The sequence below is a fragment of the Ambystoma mexicanum genome, chromosome 1p (assembly GCF_040938575.1).
Source record: "Ambystoma mexicanum isolate Mex_15411 chromosome 1p, UKY_AmexF1_1, whole genome shotgun sequence".
Taxonomy (NCBI): Eukaryota; Metazoa; Chordata; class Amphibia; order Caudata; family Ambystomatidae; genus Ambystoma; species Ambystoma mexicanum.
In genome coordinates this window covers 598,461,957-598,482,616 of record NC_090921.1, presented here as the reverse complement: position 1 = coordinate 598,482,616, position 20,660 = coordinate 598,461,957, and the positions used below count along the sequence as shown (strand labels likewise).

General features: G+C 48.1%; 1 protein-coding gene across 3 annotated transcripts in view; it reads left to right on the top strand.

Annotated features, from left to right (window-relative positions):
- The window catches only part of ACSBG2 (acyl-CoA synthetase bubblegum family member 2), an 811,342-nt gene that overhangs the window by 560,585 nt on the left and 230,097 nt on the right, over positions 1 to 20,660 (top strand). For all 3 annotated transcript variants that reach the window (XM_069649557.1, XM_069649556.1, XM_069649555.1), the window contains exon 9: positions 15,111 to 15,287. In XM_069649557.1, coding sequence (XP_069505658.1) covers positions 15,111 to 15,287 — 177 coding nt within the window. The remainder of the gene's footprint in view (positions 1 to 15,110; positions 15,288 to 20,660) is intronic.

Genomic DNA, 20,660 nt, shown 5'->3' with positions numbered 1-20,660 from the left:
ATAGATTGGTCTGCATAGAAATAATAAACTCAATCCACTCTACCGCCATTGAAGTAGTGCATGTTAGCATTGAACACATTTCATCCCAATCTAGGATATAGATTAGAGCCACATACCCTACCAAATAATGTTATCCATTCTGTTAGCACACTTCCATAAGGACTGTTGTCCAGCTGTAAAGCTTGCGATCAAGTGTCCCATCCAGTTCATTCAGTGACTGTAGTTTATATTGCAACTACATTTTTCCTCTGGTCAAATGCAGTGTAGGGTCCTGATCCCTAAAATTCAACAGCCATGCCATGATGGTCCTGAGGGGAGCCTCTTCCACTCGCTTCGGAGACAGCAGCCTACGAGCCCTTTACATAGCAAAAATAGCAAAGAATTGGCTTGCATCAAATATTTCTGTAAGAAACTGTTCTGCAAAGGTTTACATGGAATTTGCAAAGGAGGGCTCTCACCCCTGTGGTGCGTAGGTTATTGTTCCTCGAGCTGCGTTCCAAGTCTTCATTTTTAGAAACATTTTTCAAGGTGGTTTCCATAGTTGAATTTCGGGAGGACATGTTAGACATATCTTTAAATGCCAAAATCGTATCCTCTGCCTCGTTCAATCAGGCCCCTTATTTCTACATTTGACTTGAGGTAGTCAACTTTAGATGTCAAGGAATCGATCTCTGTATCCAGTTTTTTTTTTTTTGTCAAAGCCATGGATTCTCTTAATTTCATATGGACACCTGAAAAATAGCTTGATTGCTCCGTATCATGTATACCCATATTTGTACATTGATGTAAGGTCCCTTCCCGGATATTAGCTCTTTCTTCATGCACTGCTGGTAGTGTCTACTTTCCTTTTGTGGGTTCCCACATCACTGAAATGCCTGCTGAACAGACATTCCATACCAGGTCCTCGGCCCAGAGCACCAGAGCAGACGCCAGGCCAGCGCAACAGGGGCTGCTCTGAATCGATATAATTTGGCTGTCCACACCATGGCTCTAGAGACTGGAGGGGGCGGTCAACCGCAATGCATCAAGCTCTGCAGTGGTTCAGCACCCCTCTTCTCAGTTGCCAGCCAAGCTCAACTGACCTCCATAAACCACTTCCAGAACCCGAGACAAGCCCGTCCCCCAACTCGGGGAGTTGTAAAACAGCAGCCCAGCGCGAGCCCAACAGCAAGTTCAGACGCACAGGCCCTCTGCTCACCCCGTGGCCATGACCCTGGCCAGTGTTGAATTTGGCCATCAACAGGCAACCATCCTGAACCCAAGGATTCCCTACAGACCTTTTATGGACGCCCTCATATGTGAGGGACACTTCTGATCTGATGAATAATTATGAATGTAACCTGTCTTTCAAGGATGGAGCCCTCATTTACCCAGTGGCAAAAGGGACCAAATGTTGAGGTAGATGGGCTTAGTAGTCTAGTGTTGTTACTGCTATGCATTCATGTTTATGGTCGATTCCCAGCCTGGCCACTGGGAAATATACTTGCATGTGAATAGATGAAAAATATAAACACTGGAGAACTAGTTAAGTAAATAAACCTTATCTGATGTCGTAGCACCTTTTTATAAGATCCAGCCTATTTGTCCTGGCCATAGTATATTACTTATTCTCAGACAAAGTAATGTGAGGAGGAATGTAGCCTTGGAAAGGAGTGCAGCAACCCACTCGCGCTTATAAAAGTGTTGCTATACCTGCCCCAATACTGCCCAATAGATGGATATGTATATATTTCTGAGGCTTGTGGAATCTGCTTACATCACATGCTATGCATAGGCTGGCATCTAGTGGTAGCTGCAGAGTATTACATTTTTTGGTTTCGAAAGTTGAAAAGGGCCGTCGCCAGGGCGTGCAAGTAATACTATCTCTAGTGTGACGTCTACTGTACCCATGGTCCTTAACGCGTCTAGGTCAATCAGATTTTTTTTTTCCGCCATCATAGTCTGACTCATATCTTGGTGCCATGACCAGTAGTTCTGTCTGTCCTTTCAATAACCATTTACCGCAACGTCTTCGGTGACTGCTTCAAGAACAGGTTTTCATTTGTCTAAGACAGCAACTCCCGCCTCGACTATCTTTTGTCTATGGCCTCTCTAGGCCCCATCGGGCCTCGGCCCTGCACAGTAGAGAGAGCTGTGAGAGGTTCATATCTAGCCTAGTTAAGAGAATGTATATTCCCCTTTACTCCCATCTATTTCACCACGCTGCCATCCCCATAGATCATCGAAAACAACCCTTTTTAAATGTTACCCTTCCTGTAATAGGAAGTTTCCCTGGAAAGACTTGCACCGGGTGTGCAACCTTTGTCTCCCCAGGGACCATGCTGAGGAACAGTGCAAGTCTTGCAAACTGTTCAGGCCGAAACCCTAAAGGACTGCAAAACCAAACGCTGGGCCCATCACACCTTGCAGGCTGAGGCCGCCATGGACGTCGAGGGAGCCTCCAGCGATGGCAGAATCGACGTCGTAAGTGACACCAAGGGCGATAAGGGTCCATCGTATTCCCGCTTGCAGGCCTCTGACCCCAACAGAGAGGCAGGTCGGCGGTTCTGCTACAGGGACGACTCCTGGCGGCTCAGGCATTACCAAGTTACATTGCACCAAGCACAACCCCCACGGCCAAAAGTCAACAACGTCGTCGACCGATAGGCCACACGTGGCGTCGAGGGGGAGGTCCGAACTTTCCCTGTCCTCTGGGCCATCGCAATCATTACACGACAGGCCTCCGAAACAGACCGTAAAGTCAGTTTCCGACACTGCATCTAAAACCGCAAAGTCTTCGGGTGCCTTACGACTGGGAGTCAAGACACGTGTAACGCTCACCTGATTCCCGCAGAGGCGCCGGTCTTGACTGGGTGAATGCCGTATCTTCAAAGGTGATGTGTAACACACGGTTGGCTCTTTGGGCTGGACCTCTGTGCACTGTATGTCTGACTCGAAGAGTAAGATGTCTGCAGATAGAAAATATGGGATTAATGAACTGGGATTATTGGGTGCCTCTCTCCTCTTCCCTTTCTCTTCTCCTGTAGAACCCCAAAGGTTAACACTCTCACCTTAGGTAAGTGAACGCCGAGCTCTCCATCTGCCTCGGGGCAGGGTGCCGTAACCAGTTTCTTCACTGGATAAGGGTGCAGGCCTCTTGACCTCAGAGGACTGCTGTCCGTCGTTAACTGCACGAACGGTAAGTTCTGGGCACTTCAAATGTCTTAAGTCTTTTGTAATGATATCTCTTGTTTTGCAGGGTTCCGGCGATGGCGGGCTGATGAGAGTTGAGGATGGAACCCGCGTGAGGAATAGAAGCGCCTGGAAGCACGTAAGTAAGCGCTTGTAGCCTGCTTCACGATGCGCACTAACTGTCCCTTTTATATTGCAGGTACAAGTTCGGAGCTTTAGAGAAGCTGAAGGGTGCTGGAATACCCACTGGATTCGGCGTGGGAAGGAGTAATGGCACGTGAGTAATAAAGTTGCCCAATGTCTTTAAACGCACCTTTTGTCTTTCAGATGCGGGATGCAGCGCCGAAGGCCTCCGGAGCGTGCGAAGAGCTGGTAAGCTTTTGTCTTTCAGATGCCGGAATGCAGCGCGAGGCGTTGGTGACAGCCGATGGACCAGGTAAGAGATGCGCTGCCACTGAAGACCGTAGTGCTAACCTGTTCTTTCTTTGTCTTTACAGGTGCTGCTGAAGACTGTCTTTACAAGTGCTGCTGAAGACTGGATTCCAGGATGGTAAGCCTTTGTTCCCTTAGGCCCAGGATCAGAAGCAGAAGACACGATGAGCGTTCTGCTGCAGAGAATGCAGAATAACGCAAAGCAAGATTCATCCATCGGGTGTGGTTTAAATAGCCTCCTGTAGTGCTTAGGTCTCTCCTTCCACAGCCACGTCTAGGTAAGAAAAGAGTTCCTGCTTTCCAGAAGAGTTCCAGTGTTCTGAACCTAGGGAGTGGCTCCTGCACCACCCAACAGGAAAAGTAGTCCCAAACAGAAGAGGATCAGGGGTTCAACTGGCAGGTAAGTCCACCCAAGCATTATGAGCCCGGCGCTTCCAGCGCTGGGACTGGGCATCTTTATGAGCCTGGTGCCACTGGCGCCAGGACAGGGTCCAAAAGGTCCCAATTGGGACTGGCTGGCACTCGGAACCGGGGTTATGGGTCTGCTTCCACGGGAGTCGGGCAAGTCCTGATCTTTTGGAAGCAGAGATCATGACAACACGTTGACTGCCTTAAGAGAGCATAAAAGTGAGTTGATTAAAAAGCATGTTCCAGATACCCTATTAAAGGCCCGAATGTCAAACAATGAGTCTGACACCTCAGGTTAAAGAAGTTCAAGCTACTAAAAGCAGGTATTGCGCTTCCCCAGAGGGGCACCCTTTCAGGGGCTATGCACCATAAGAAAACCACTGTCCCAGTGCCCACACCTGCCCCTCTTACTCCTGCTACCTCTGTATTGCCAAGCTCCTCACAATGGACCACAGAACAATTCAATAAAGTTATGAGGAGAATGTCCTGTTTTATACATTTCTTTGACGGCCACCCCAAGGTCCTACATAATCTTCAGGGGACCCCACAGAGCAGTGCAGCAGTCACTCAGCCCGCTGCCAAGAAAGCCAGCGTAGACACCACGCAGGGTACCACCTCGTCACATCAGGACCTAGGGCAACACACTTATTACCTTACCACGCAAGGTTCCCAAGACCTTGGCACATACACAGACCCAGAGAACGAAGGCGACACGGTGGTCTTGGACCAATAATATCATGACGACGATGAGAACTTATGTCATCCAGTCCCCAGATCACACAGAGTCCCCGGTAGCAACCAGTTGCAATATAATGATCTGCTCCTAAAGGCTGCAGAGCACTTCAAAGTAGACACACAAGAAGCCCAAGTCGACAAGGGCTACTTTGTTGGGGACATCCTTGAGGATAAAAAAAATCAGCAACTAAATTTATCCCCCTGTTCAAATCGGTACAAAGATGCATCCAGCCCTCTCTGCTTACACCCATTTTGACACCGGCAGTCAACCCATGCATCGGGAAGATGTTCAGACCAACCCCCTCACACCTCTTGTACATTAGGGTGCAGCTAAAGCCTGACTCTTTAGTAGTTACTACTACAAGAAAGAGGGCGGGAACCCCTCTGGCCTTTGCTGAAGCCCCTCCTGACAAGGGGAGTAAGAAAATCTACACCCCGGCAGGAAGGTAGCATCCTCGGCAGCCTACCAGACAAGGATAGCTAATAACACAATGCTCTACTAGCCAGTTATAATTGCCACAAGTGAGATGAAATCGCCAAACAGACTCCGTCCCAGAGCCCCTAAAAACACAGCTCAGTTCACCATCGCTGAGGGGAAACAGGTAGCCAAAAGTATCCTTTAAAAACAACCTGGACGAAGCAGACAATGCGGGGAGAATCGTGGCAGAAGACACACTGATTAAACTCCACGAATGACTACGACAATCTGGCTTCAAACTAGAAACCCAGGCAACCCTCCCAAACATGCCCATTGAACCCAACGCTTTATTTGGTAAAGAAGTGGAGGATACGCTCAGAAGCACAAAATAGGAATATGACTCGGTTGGGCAGCTCACCAACAAACCCTCTGCTAACTCCCGCCGTTTTAGAGGACAAAACTCACAACGGGCCTCTAAATACAATCAAGTTGGCCAAGGTTTGTCCTGGGGTTCGTCCCAAGGGCAGTCTAGAAAGAGGGTCTACAAGCAGGGGCCGATCCTCCTCAAGAGGGACTCGCCCCCTAAGCAATGACCACCTGCTACAGGTTTCCTCCCATGCCACTCCAGTAGGAGGCCGTATTTCACATTTTACCCGCTCATGGGCGTGGGGGGGGGTGATCACCTCGGACAAGTGGGTACTTTCCACTGTGGCAGGGGGGGATTGCATAGAGCTGATCCAAACACCAGCCAAGACAAAGGCAGTCTTCACAGGAAGAGCAATCTATCCTGTTGGAAGAGGTGAAGGCGCTGCTTCTAGAGGACACCATAGAAATCGTCCCGGCAAACCAGGTTAATAAGGGTATTTATTCAATGTACTTCCTTGTCCCAAAAAAAAAGTCTTAACAATGCGCCCTATCCTAGACCTGCGCCTTGCAAACACCTATGTCATGCCACAAAAATTCTGCATGACAACGCTGCAGGAGGTAATCCTACTGCTGACGCAGAGGGACTACATGGACACCTTGGACATGAAAGATGCATACTTTCATATTTCAATGTTCCCAGCACACAGAAGGTTCTTGCGTTTCAAAATAGCGAATCAGCACTACCAATTCAAGGTGCTACCTTTCGGCATAGCCTCTGCTCCAAGGGAGAAAAAATAGTCTCATTCCAAGCAAGACCAAACAGTTCCTAGGGGCAGTCGTAAAAACAGAAGAGGGTCTAATCTTTCTGTCAAACGAAAGAGAGAAAAACATACTGCTGCAAAAACCTCAGTATCTAGCCGATCGCCAAATAACCGTACGCAAAGCAATGTGCTTGCTTGGGATGATGGCATGCGCATGTGTCCAATGCAAGAGTGGTTAGCGAACAATGGTCTCAGGAAAACAGTCAGTGGGATGATCTAGTGGTGGTTTTGCTAACCCTAGTTCAAGCACTACGCTGGTGGACAAAGTAAAACCTGTTAAAGGGAAAACCTTTTCACAACCCTACAGTGCAAGCAGTTGTCACAACAGACGCATCACCACACAGCGCATGGCCTGTGGACACAGATCACAGCCCAAAATCACATAAAACTTTTGGAACTGCTAGCAGTGCTCAAAGCACTGCAAGCTTTCCAAGTGCACCTGTTGGGTCAGGCAGTACAAGTCCTCACAGGCAGCACAACTGCCATGTCTTACATAAACAAGCAGAGGGGCACACACTCTCCAAGTCTGTCCAGGCTATCGCAAACAATTTGGAAGTGGTCACTCAAGCGGGGCATGTTCCTAGCATCACAACATGTTCCTGGGGACTCAAGTCTCTGGCAGACTCGTTAAGCAGAGATCCTCTACATGAAGAGAACAAATGGCAACTCACCAAATGTCCTAAATATATTCTCCCTATGGGGTTACGCCCCCCTTAGACTTATTTGCCACAAGCCAAACACCCAATGCCCAGACTTCGCATTCAGGTTTCCTCAACACTGGTCCAAGGGCAACGCCCTGTGGATGAACTGGTTAGGTAAATTTGCCTACAATTTCTCCCGACCATGGTACTGACCAGGTTGGTAAACCTAATGCACCAGGAACAAGTGACACTAATCATAGTTGCTCCTATGCGGGCGAGACAACCTTGGTTTCCACATCTGTGCAAACTGGCGATGTGCAATCCAATCAAACTCCTGTGCCCCTACAACATACTCGCACAGAACGAGGGGACAACGTTCCACCCACAACCTCAGTGTGAGCTTGGCAGCTCGTTTCCTGAAATCATAGAATTTGGCCATTTAAAATGACCTTGAAGGTGTATGGACAGCCTCAAGAAGGCACACAAACCAGACACTGTTATTTTAACTAATCGAAAAGATTTGTAATATGATGCCAGTCGGAGTATAAACCCGATAGAATGTACTCCATCACACATTCTTCACTGCATGCTCTACTTAGACTCTGGGCTAGTATTCAACTCCATCAAGGCTCACCCTGGCGGCTCTATCCACGTACACCACTTCTCAAAGCAAGCTGTCTTGGTGGAAAATCCTAGTCATTAAGGCATTCCTGGAAGGAGTAAAACGTCTCTACCCTTGTTCCCTCCCTTGCCTTGAAGCGCTTTGAAACACATTGTGTATAGGCGCTATATAAATAAATGATCATATCATACCCTCTCATTTCAATCCTGCCTCCAGGGTAGCACCTAAACGCAGTACTTGAAAAACTCATGTGCCCCCCCCCCCTTTGAACCTTAAACACCTTACATAGAATGTTTTTCTGGTGGCTATCACCTCCATAGAAGTCGGTGAACTACAAGCTGTCAGTGCAAGGCCCTTTCTTTATCTACAAAGACAAGTTGGTACTACGAACACACCCTAGGTTTTCACCTAAGTTCATATCTAAGTTCCATGTCAACCAGTCCATTGAACTACCAACTTTCTTTCAAAGCCCCACAAGCTCAGCTGAGAAAAAACTACATACACTAGATGTAAGGATGTTGTTTACTATGTAAACAAGACAAGACCGCTTAGAAAACAGACCAACTGTCTCCATAACACTTGGCAGGGAAGGTGATCACGTTTCAAAAAACGCCATCTCCAAATGGATAGTGAAATGCATAAAGCTCTGCTACTCTGTCAAATAAAACTCTGCCTTTTACACCAAGAGCTCACTCTATCAGGGGTACAGGAGCTACCTTGCCTTTATTGCAAACGTCCCACTGGACGCCATTTGCAAAGCAGCTACATGGGGCTCTATTCATACCTTTACTCAGCACTACTGCATTGACACATATTCTAAAGCAGATTCACAGGTGCGACAAGTAGTGATCTACATCTGTTTGCCGCTGTACCTTCTCCGGACACTGCTCGCTAATCTGTGCATAGCATGTGATTTTAGCAGATTCCATAACCCTCAGAAGGGATACATTACTCACCATAATTGTGTTTCGAGGGGATTGGGTCCTCCGACGTATTCCATATCTATGACATGTAATCACCACAGCTGTGCTGCTTCGGAAACTTTTTTCGGCGTCTGCGTCGATGCGCCGTCATCGAGGACCTCCTCCGACCTCATCCGATGTGATAAGTAGGACGCACGACGCCCGTAGCCTCAGTTCCGTTTTTTCCGCGAACGTGTTGCTTCGTGAATCTCGGTTAACGCCTCGACTCTTTGGAGTTCTGTTCTTCTCGGTTCTTCGAACCTGTTCGTTTTTGTGAAAATCCTTCGTGTGAAGATGTCTTCTACTTCGTCTTCGACCCCGGGTCCGGGCTTCAAGAAGTGCGGGGAGTGTGGGTCCAAGATGTCGCTGACGGACTCGCACGACGCCTGCCTCTGGTGCCTCGGGGAGGCCCACGACACGGATGACTGTATCGACTGCCAGTCGCTCACGTCCAAAGCCTTACGTGAATGTAAGAAGAAGTTGTCGGTAGGTCGGGTGTCCAAGCCCCGGAAGTCGAAGTCTGCGGGGCTTTTGACGGATGATTCGAGAGGAGACTCCGCGTCGTCGGAAGTCTCGTGGGTCTCCTTCTAGGAGTCGGTCTCGCCACTCATCAGCCTCTTCGAGGCATTCTCGGAAGCGCCGACACCGGTCGTCCTCCAGGTCCTCTTCGGAGGACTCTGCCCGGCACGCCGCTTACCCCACCAGCCGTGCGATGCCGGAGGAATGGGCTTCCTTCGGGAAGAAAATGCTGTCGATTCTCGAGTCGCAGGGTACTAAGCCGTCCGCGCCCCCGAGTGGGGTCAGTCGTGAGAGGTCGAGAGACACCGCTTGCAAGAGTGGTTGGCACGAGTCACGGGAGAGGTCCCGTTCGGACAAGGGGACTCGTTCTCGACGTACCCGTTCCAGGTCCCGGTCCTCGACGCGTTCGAGACCGTGTGCACCTGTGATGTCTTCGAGGAAGACATCGACGTCTGAGGCGTCAAGGGCATCGACAGGCTTTCTCGAGGCTCCGGCTCCGAGGAAGTCGTTGAAGCCGTCGACGCTCAGGTCGTCGAAGGACACGCTCGGAGCTCCGGCTTCGAGGACTGTGTCGACGCCGCCGATGCTGGCGGCACTGCATCTGATGTCGACGCCGATTTACTCGACGCCGATTTACTAGACGCCGATCCTATCCGCGCCGATGCCTGTTCTCTCGACGCTGGCGCCGATTCACTCAACGCCTTTCGTGTCGGAGGTACCCCATGGCACGGGGGAACCCCCTAGGAAGGCTCTGGTTAAGAGCAAGCACTCTCGGGTGCCTTTTCGCCACATGGAATATATTTCAGAGGCGGATGAGGATTCTGATGGCCTGGTTCCTAGTCAGGTTCCAGATGAAATTGTCTCGGGCCATAGTCAGTTTGACGATTTGAGGCAGTCACTGCATGATGCCAGTGGACTGGACACCTCTCAGGAGGTGGAGTTTTGTAGGCCTGAGCCTGGCTCTCATGTCGATTCCTCGTACCGACGCCTTATGGCTAGGGTTTCTGAGTACTTGGGATGGTCTGCTCCCCCAGGGGAGTTTGTGCAGGATGATCTCATGGACATCCTTGATGTTGGTCCCCCAACTGACCCGGTACTGCCGTTCCATATGGCTTTACAAAGAAGGGTGGTGGCAGGCAGCTTGGACTGCTCCGGAGAGTCTCCCAGCGGTAGGCAGGTCCTTGTCGCGAAAATACCGTCTGGCCAGTAGCGACCCCTGCTACTTGACCAGGCACCCCACTCCGGAGAGTTTGGTGGTGCAGGCGGCCACAGCCCCGGCAAAGCAGGCGTCGTACCCTACCATCCCTCCTGATAGGGATGACAAACGTTTTGATGGCTGGGCGAAGAAAGTGTTTTCTTCTGGTGGTATGGCGCTTCAGGCGGCCAACTCCATTTGTGCCTTGTCTCGTTTCACACACACTCTGTGGAACTGTGTTGCGTTAGCGGCTGAACATATCCCGAAGGGGACGAACGGGATGGTTTCCTTGCTATGGTCCAGGATGGTAAGGATGCCATGTGTGAGTCCGTTCAGTCTGGTTTGGACTTGGCTGAATGCGTCAGCAGGTCCATGGCGGCGAGCACCGTGATACGCAGGTTTGCGTGGTTGCGGAAGTCGGGGTTTGCTCCTGATGTGCAGTCCCGGCTCCTCAACATGCCCTTTGACGGTGAACACCTTTTTGGCAGCAAGGCTGACGAGAGCCTTGAGAGGTTGCAGACCTCAAAAGCTGCAGCAAAGTCGTTGGGCGCTGCAGTTCGCCAACCTCCGCCTTTTCGTCCTAGGGGACAGCAATGGAGGGGTGGTTCCTTTCGCTATTACTCGTCCTTCAGTAAAGCGAGAAGAGCTGGCAGTCAAAGAGGCCAACGCAGGGGTAACAGAGGTGGACGACAGGGTACCCGTGGTGCCAAGGCCGCTCGGGCAGTTGCCTCTTTGCCCTCGGGTAACGCCGCAGCCGATACCACTCAGTCATGAGGCCATGCCCCATGGTTCGCCGGTTGGGGGAAGGCTGGCTCAGCATCTTGTAGAGTGGCGTGCCATTACTTCAGATGTGTGGGTTCTGGAGATCATAACCCACGGCTACTGTCTTCCCTTTCGGCACAGGCCTCGCGACAATCCACCGGGGAACCTCTTTGCAGAGTCCGGATCCGCTCCTTGCGCAGGAAATTCAAGCCCTGCTGGAGAAAGGCGCCATAGAACTGGTGCCTGTAGCGGAGAGGAACAAGGGATGGTATTCCCCTTATTTTTTGATTTTGAAGAAAGACGGGGGATTGAGACCCATCATGGACTTGCGCGGTTTGAACAAACTCCTAAGGAAGGACAAGTTCAAGATGGTTACTCTCTCTCAAGTACTCCAGGCCCTTCAGCTTCAGGACTGGTTGGTGTCTCTCGACCTCAAGGATGCTTACTTCCATGTGCCGATCCATCCCAAGCACAAGAAGTACCTGAGGTTCGCGGTTGGCGACTCGCACTTTCAGTTTCGGGTCCTGCCGTTCGGATTGACCTCCGCCCGAGGGTTTTCACCAAGCTCATCGTGGTGGTGGCAGCGCATCTCAGGCAAGGGGGGATTGACGTCTACCCCTACCTGGAGGATTGGTTGATTAGGGGGAGCTCTCCCGAGCAGGTCCTGGATCATCTGTCCGTCACCTGCCACTCCCTTCACAAGCTGGGCTTCTCCCTGAATTTAAAGAAGTCCCATTTGACGCCAACACAGCAGCTCCAGTACATCGGAGCAGTGCTCGACACTTCCCTGGGGCAGTGTTTTCCTCCCCAGGTGAGGGCTCTTCACATTCAGCAGATGGTGCACAAGTTTCAACATGCCCAGACGCTCCCAGCGTTCGAGTTCTTGAGGTTGCTCGGCCTCATGGCATCCTGCATTCTTCTGGTGCCAGAGGCTCGCCTGCGGATGAGATCTTTGCAGTGGGCACTCAAGATGCAATGGTCGCAGTCCTCCGGCAGGATGTCGGACCCGGTTCAGGTGCTGCCCTCGGTCGCCCGGGACCTTCTGTGGTGGGCCGTCGAAGGCAACTTGATGAAGGGAGCTCCATTTTGTCTTCCCTGGCCGGAGGTGACAATCGTGACGGATGCATCCCTCATGTGATGGGGAGCTCATGCCAACGGGCTGACAGTCAGCGGTCGTTGGTCTCCGTCGGAGTCCAGACTCCATATCAATCTGTTGGAGCTGAGGGCCGTCAGGCTAGCCCTGAAGGCTTTTCTGCCGACTGTGCGAGGAAAGAGTGTCCTGATCCTGACGGACAACACAGTGGCCATGCACTACCTCAACAAAAAGGGGGGGCAGGGTCACTTCCTCTGTGCAGGGAGGCGATGCAGCTCAAGTTCTGGGCCATCCAGCAGGAAGATTCGATCTCGGCAGTTCATCTGGCCGGAGACGAAAACGTGACGGCGGACGCTCTGAGCGGGCAGAGCATGATCTTTCATGAGTGGGAGTTGGCTGAGGAGATTCTCCTGGAGATCTTCGCCCTTTGGGGGACCCCTCAAGTGGATCTCTTCGCTTCCAGTGTCAACCGGAAGTGCGAAAGGTTTTGCTTGCGGGAATTTCCTCCAAAAGGAGCCTTGGGAGACGCTTTCGTGGTGGAGTGGTCATTACCGCTGCTGTATGCGTTTCCTCCAGTCCCCGTCATCCCGCAAGTTCTGCGGAGGTTACGGAAGTTCGGTTCCCGGATGATCCTCATTGCTCTGGCGTGGGCTCGGAGGACGTGGTACCCGGACCTTCTCGACTTGTCCATCTGCCCTCCACGTCGTCTTCCCTACCGAGACAATCTGCTCTCATGGGAGGGGGGGTCAGGTTCTCCATCCAGAGGTCAGATCCCTCAACCTTCACGCTTGGCTTCTGAAAGGTTGAGGTATAAGGATTGGGACCTCCCTGAAGACGTGATGGAGGTGTTGCTTTCGGCCCGAAGGCCAGCAACAAAGTCTCTGTACCATTGCCGTTGGCGTAAGTTCTGCGACTGGTGCAGAGTTCAGAATGTGGATCCTTTTGCATGTGACATCCCCATGGTTCTGTCCTTTTTACTTTCTTTGGCACACAGGGGCTTGCAAGTGGGTACCATTAAAGGTTACCTGGCGGCGCTGTCCATCTTTAAGTCTTTAAGCGCTCGTCTGAAGAGTGTTCTTACTTTAAAATCCCTTTAATTTCACAGTTTCTGAAAGGGCTCACTAATATGTTCCCTCAGTCACCTTTCCTGGTGCCCGGTTGGGATTTAAACCTTGTTCTTAAGTTTCTTATGGGTGCTCCGTTTGAGCCTTTACATTCTTGCCCTTTGAGGCTGTTAACTCTGAAAACTGTGTTTTTAGTTGCAGTTACTTCCGCTCGCAGAGTGAGTGAGTTACAGGCATTTTCAGTTAAGCCACCCTTCACTGTATTTCACAAGGACAGGGTTGTCCTTAGAGTTTGTCCTTCTTTTCTTCCGAAGGTAGTGACGGAATTTCATTTGGCCCAGAAGGTGGTGGTTCCGGCATTCTATCCTCCTCTGCATCCTGGTAAGGAAGAGGAGAGGCTCCATAGGCTTGATCCTAGGAGAGCTTTAAGCTTTTATGTTTCACGCATGTCCCGGGTCAGAGTGGACGATCAACTCTTTATTGGTTACGCTGGAAAGCGTTTGGGACAAGCTGTGACGAAACAGACTTTGTCTCGCTGGATTATTTTGGCCATCTCGGAGTGTTACCGCTTAGCGGGTAAGGACCCACCGGCTGGCTTGCGGGCCCATTCTACCAGGGGTATGGCTGCATCTACTGCCCTGCAGAGGGGTGTTCCTATTCGCAACATCTGTGATGCAGCCACCTGGGCTTCAGTACATACATGTGTACGTCACTATTCCATCGATTCCATCCGAGGACAGGATCTGGCCTTTGGCAAGGCGATCCTTTGCTCTGCTATTTGATTGGCAATTCTAAATTTTGATTCTAAATTCTTTCCCTCCTCCTTGCTCTGGTACTGCTTTGGGAGTCTGTCATAGATATGGAATACGTCGGAGGACCCAATCCCCTCGAAGAACAAGTTACTTTCTTACCTGGTAACGTTCTTTCGATGGGATGGTCCGACGACGTATTCCAGATCGCTCCCTCCCTGCCTTCCCCGCTGCAGAATTTCTTTTGCGATTGCAGCTTACGTTCCGCAAGGCTTTGTGTCTGACTGGCAGTTGACTAATGTCACACGTTCTGGTGGAAAAAACTACAACTGAGGCTACGGGCGTCGTGCGTCCTACTTATCACATCGGATGACGTCGGACGAGGTCCTCGACGGCGCATCGACGCAGGACGCAGACGCCGAAAAAAGTTTCCGAAGCAGCACAGCTGTGGTGATTACATGTCATAGATATGGAATATGTCGTCGGACAATCCCTTCGAAAGAACGTTACCAGGTAAGAAAGTAACTTGTTCTTCTGATTCTTGTATCTGCTTGGATTCACATGCGCCCACCCTTCCTCCCCTGTGGAGTAGAAGGCGCATAGATGTTTCTCTAGCTTAACTGCTTCATCTGCTTTATTACATCTTTACTCACCCTTCACTTCATGCTACCTTATGTCAGACACACAACAATCTGAGGGACCTCGAGGTGTGAAGGACCATGGGTACAGTAGACGTCGCACTAAGGATAGTATTACTGGCACGCCCTGTCGATGTCCCTTTTTGAGTTTCAAAAAGCAAATATTATAATACTCTGCAGCTTCCACTAGATGTTGAATGTGGGTAGTAACTTGACTCTTTTGCCTATTCTTTGTTTTTTAAAGGTCTGTTACGGCCGTTGTGCTTTCAGAATGATGGGTCTTTGGAGCTGGAATATTTTGTAGCTGGATATTTGCATACACTGCTGATCTCTGACCTTCAAAAGCTGTCCTAGACTTGGATTTTACTGTGCTGGCATCCCAAGGCTAGCTGATTTTCTTTTTCTACTGTATTGTATGTAGTTTTATGGTTTTGTAAAGTATAATTACGTTGCAAACGTGCACTGTAGAAAGATAACAGAAGCAGTGAATAACTACATTTATTTTTTTATTCAGATAACCTGGACGGCAGCAGCTGCTGGAAAAACTGTGCATCTTAAAGAAGCTACTGATCAGCAAGAGATTGTTGTCAGCTACCTACCTCTCAGCCATATTGCAGCACAGATGATAGATGTTTGGCTCCCAATGAAATTTGGTGGTGCAACATACTTTGCACAGCCGGACGCCCTAAAGGTAAACTAATTATACCCAGAAAACTGTTTGATATATTTTTGTCATAATAATAATATTTAACTTTGCATATGTTTTCAGGAAAAACATTGTTTTTTACAGTTGTCAAAATGTTCCCCAGCCCACTAAATAAAAAGCATCTCATTACCCCAATCTGTTACGTATAGAAACAGTTACATGAGAGGGTTTTTTGCAAAATTCCCATCACTCCCCTTCAGGAACAGATGTATGGGAAACCTCATTGTGCCCGGGTGAATTAAAAATGAAAATCTATACTTGGAATTTGATTGGATCACTGAAGCAATAAAACCCGGGGGGGTGGCATTACCGATCAGGTAATGCCCCCTGGGCGAAGGTTACTAGCCCAAGCAAAGCAAGGGCTTTGACGTAGCCACCCAACCCTACCTACCCCCCTCACCGGGTACTAATACTACATCTGGGCCCCTTTTCTCCATACTCTTGGGATAACTGGAACAGAGGCAGAAACTGAGCCTTCTGTACAGGAAAAAACTATGTTTTTGCTGACTCTGCTCAACGGCGTGGTCCCATCAATTCTTTTCTCCTTACAAGCGGGATCAGGCAGCTCTGAAATATGAGTTTTCTTTTCATGTGTCCCTCTTGATTTTCTCCAATGAAAACTCTGCATGTTTCTCCTCTGCCTCTTGCCTCGTAAAGTAAGGCTATCCCTTTGTGTAGTCCCTGCAAACGTCAGATCCAGGCCTGGTACCTCATGCTTTTTGTCTGGAATGTTTGTTACCTGGGATCTGTGCTTTCTGTGGCACTTGGTTTCAGTTTAAGCACCTTTTAATGTTGTGAATGAGATCTTTTCAGACCTGTGGTTTTTCAGAGGCTTCAAGTCAAAGCTGGTACATTCTAATATGTTTCCTGGATTTCTGAGGGTTTGCCAAAAAGCCCCTCCAATTAAACTAAACCTGGCCTTGCAGCTTGCTTCTCAGTGTTTCTTGCCACTTGAGATTCCCACAAGGTCTATGTGTTTCCAACTTCACTCAGGGACTGTACCGGAGGTCCCTGTAAATGGGCAAACCGTCTTCAAGCAAGTGACCTTGTATGGTCAGTCACTGTGTTGTAATACACCACCCAAGTTATTGATGCTCTACATATCCTTGACACGGGGAATCCATGCTACCTCCTGGTTCTCAACCTCTCTGCTGTCTTAGTCAACACGCTTGCCACGCATTTGGGTTTCAATGGAACTGTCCTGCAGTGGTTTGTCTCATACTTCTTTAACAGAGACCAACTCGCCTAGATGGACCACAACAGATCCCAGCATTGTCCTGTAAAGGTTCCAGCTGGCCCCGGTCATCGTCAACCTCTGCATGTAACCTCTGGGGTCAGCGCCTCTCCAGTACTGAAATCATAATACACCAATATGCTGATGGCACACAGCCTTACCTAAAGATCGATCGCATCAACAACCTTAATCCGCTCAAACACTGTCCCTCATCAAATCTTGGATGTCCAGTGCCTACCAGAAGCTCAAACCTACAAAGACTGAATTGATTCTCCTAGAAAATCCCACCAGGCTTTCCCTGGTCCAGAATTGGCTGACTGACATGAGGCTCAACAGATTCATGCCTCAACTCTCAACAAGTACAAACTCAACACAGCTTTGCTAGCAACTGTGACCTCATTCAAAATACTTATTGCTAAGAAGACCCATGGAGCATGGTAGCAGCTTGCACTTAGTCTGCTCCTCCGCAAAGTCAAGCCTTTCATCACTGCCCTAAGACTCAGAACAGTTGAGTCCAGGTCCTCTCCCAAGTATTGTGGCAACACCTTACTTGCAGTAGTCCAGATGTCGCCGGTGCCTTGAAAGCTGCCCAGCACAACTTCTCACAGGACTAAGAAAATTCGACCACATCCCCATGGAGCTGTACTCGCTACCCCTTCAAGAAAACATGTTCAAAACAGTCCGCATCACCTATAAAGCATTAATAACCAAACTACACTCTACTTCGGCGAGAAGCTCACCATCTCCTGAAGCCACTGCACCACTAGCAGCCACAACATCGCCATGTTGAAAGAAAAGCGGGAAGAAAAGATTAAACATGCCTTTTCATTCGATGCACCCTGACTCTGGAGCAAGTTACTAACACAGATAAGAATGGAGCTCTGTCATAAACGGCATAAATATAACTGTGTTTTGAACAACTCGCAAGCCACACATGTCAAACTTTCCTGTTCACTTGGACAGGGTTGATGATGAACTTTGGATGCATTTCACATATGTGCATTCAGATATTGCCTTGGTTGAAACGTGTGCACTGTAAGTGACAGGAGAAGGGCGCAGACTTAAAGCTAGATGTGTTTAAACTACATTTTGTTCTATGCAGAAAACAAAGCTAGAGAAACTATAAAAGGGGTTAATTTCTATTTCATAATCTTTACAAATTCTTTGCTTTACCAAAATGAGTGTGCATACTATATTATCTGTTAATGGCTCTCATTTTATGACAACACGGATCAAAGCGACAAAGTACAGTGATTGTTAAACCGATCTTATTTGGAACAGGCTTCATTTCTGTGAGGAGCAATGAATGAGACGCGGACATACACAGGACTCAAGGTTTTTGGTTATGAACTTTTATTGAAACAAATGGGGGTCGGAGGGGTTGGAAAATGCCTCCCTATCTAATCTGAGGCATTTCCCTACATCAACCAAAACTACTGGGTCTGTCCTTTGTCAAGGTGTCCAAAGCAAAATATGTCCTGTGTCAGGAATCCTATTTTTGTTGGCCCTCGAACTCTAAAGCCAACTCTGTGTAAAGGGCATCGTCTCTGATTCTCAATGTGCACAAATGTTTCATCCAACGAAAAAAGGTTTCAAGTGGACAATGTTCACAGTTCCACTGAAAGCCTTCCTCTCCAGATTCCTTGTAATAATGTGCAAAATCCCAAAATAAAGAATAAGTTTTCCAGCATGACGTCTGGCATGGATTCACATGGTCATGAATATTGCCGGTCAGGCTTGGAATCCTCCTGAAAAGAAAAGTTTCACTTTCACTTTAAAACTGTATTTCTATTCTACACCAATCCCTGTATTTGGTGTAGAATAGAAATACACTGTATTCATACTGCCCCCACCCAATGACAGTCCTCTCCCTAAGCCCCGCCTCTGGCAGCCATCTTCAGATTTGTACTCCACGCTTCAGTGTGAAATTGACATTACTTACATTTTTAACTTTCTAGACCCAGCACACACGAAGGTATTTAAACCTTGGGAAATCAAAGACTTCCCTGTACCACTGCACTGAAGCTGCTGTGTGATGCAATGTAAAAGATGATGCCTATGGAGTTTGTCAGACTCCACAACCAAGAGAAACAGTGTTCAAATCATGACAAATACATGAGAGAGTGGGGAAAACGGGTCTCGGTCTCTCCAGGTTAAAAATTCAAGTCCTTAAAATCCAGAAAAGTTGCTTGGGGTCTCTAAGGTAGAGAGGAATTAGCACATTTCTGAGAATTCTTCCTAACAAGGACATAGTAATTTCATGGAATATGAGGGGTTTGAAAAACCTGGTGAACAAAGAGAAACCCCACTTTAGGCTAGCATCTATAATCTGCTTACAAGAAACTTGGCTCCAAGATTTACAAACTTGCAAAAATTATGACATTCATATAAATCCAGCATCGAAAGGCAAAAATGGAAGACCTTTTGCAGGCCTTTTGATGTTGCTAAGACATTAACCAGGTACATCAATCCTCAAAAAAGGGAATCTTAATCGATATATTGAATGGGCACTAATTGAAGCAAATGCACAAGATCCCACTACACAGGAAAGAACTTTGATGATAAACATCTACTGGAATCCAGTGCGAATCAAGACATCGAGACATCGAGGCTGTCGGTAAAATTGTACAAGTCATAAAATCCGAATCGGGAAAGAATCCTCAACTAAACATGGTCATATGTGGAGATCTGAACATCAAATGCCTTAATAAACAAGGAAATTCAATCTTGGATCTCCTAAATTTGGATAACACAGATGCAGCAAAATGGGTACCGATGGTAAATGAGAACAAGCTATTTATGCTAAGCGGCCAAGTAAATGGCGACATTCCGCTAAAGGCAACCTGGAAAACTGGAGTCTCCAGCTTTACAATTGACTACATTTGGATTTCAAAAACCAATCTTCACAAGTTAATCAGTTTTGAAGTGCTATCACAAGATGACCGTGACCATAACATCTTAAAATGAAGCTTATCTACGAAAGCAAAGTTGACCGATCAAAAAAAGCATTAACATTGAATTGCATCCAACGGGCAACCGGTTAAGGTTAACGAAAAGTGACCTAAAGACCATAACAAATATAAAATTAAAACGACCAGCACTAACGAAGAGGTAGCTTATGATGCGCAGCTAAAAATCTACGAAATGAAAGAATCCGGCTTAAAGTTGTCATCACATAACTAAAAACATTAGTGTAGCGTACAAGTGGATGAAAGAATGAAACCACTAAGACGAGTATGGCAAATCAAGGAAACTGGTCATGGAGTGACCCAAATAAGACAAAAAAGCCAATTCTTGTAATTTTTTACATTTTTGTTATCGGATTCAAGCAATGGAGAGACCAGGAGCAAGGGGAAAAGATGCTACATATCCTAACACGGGCAACTACAAGAGAAATATGGGCCATAACAATTTAACTCTAAACCAGCAGAAACCTCTCATAAGTGGAGTCTCAGAACTCGATTGGACGAAACATTACACAAGTATTTGGAAACCTAGAGACGTTGCAAGAAGAGAACGCGATTGGCACCAACCATCCCTGGAAAACTATTATGGACGAACAACAAACGAGCAAACTATAAAAAAAATAAGACTCCCCTGCGGCAGGGCCGGGCGGCTTAACGAACTTGCATTTAAAATATGATCCAGCTAAATGGGCAGAGATGATCACCATGATATTCAAAACAATTGAAAAATAAAAAAAGCAAATCCCTGAAGTCTGCACTAAAAGTAGAACGGTCACAATCTTCAAGAAAGAGCAACGGGATGACCCAAAACATTACCGGCCCATTTCCCTATTATCAACCATAGGGAAATGATTTGCTTTGGACCTGCAGCGAGGACGAACAGACTGGGCGGAAACAAATATCCTCATAGATCCCCGCCGAACTGGATTCACTAAGGGAACTGGCACGGAACTAAACCTCTTTATTCTGTCAATGCTAAAATCAAATACAATCAGGAACAAAAGGAGATTACATCTAGCCTTTATAGATTTAAGTCACGCTTTTGACGGAGTAAATCGCAATTAACTTTAGGCAAAATTGAACAATTGGACGTGCCAGAACAACTTTTGCAGCCTATAAGAGCCCTACATCAAAATACCTCTACTCAAATAAGAATCT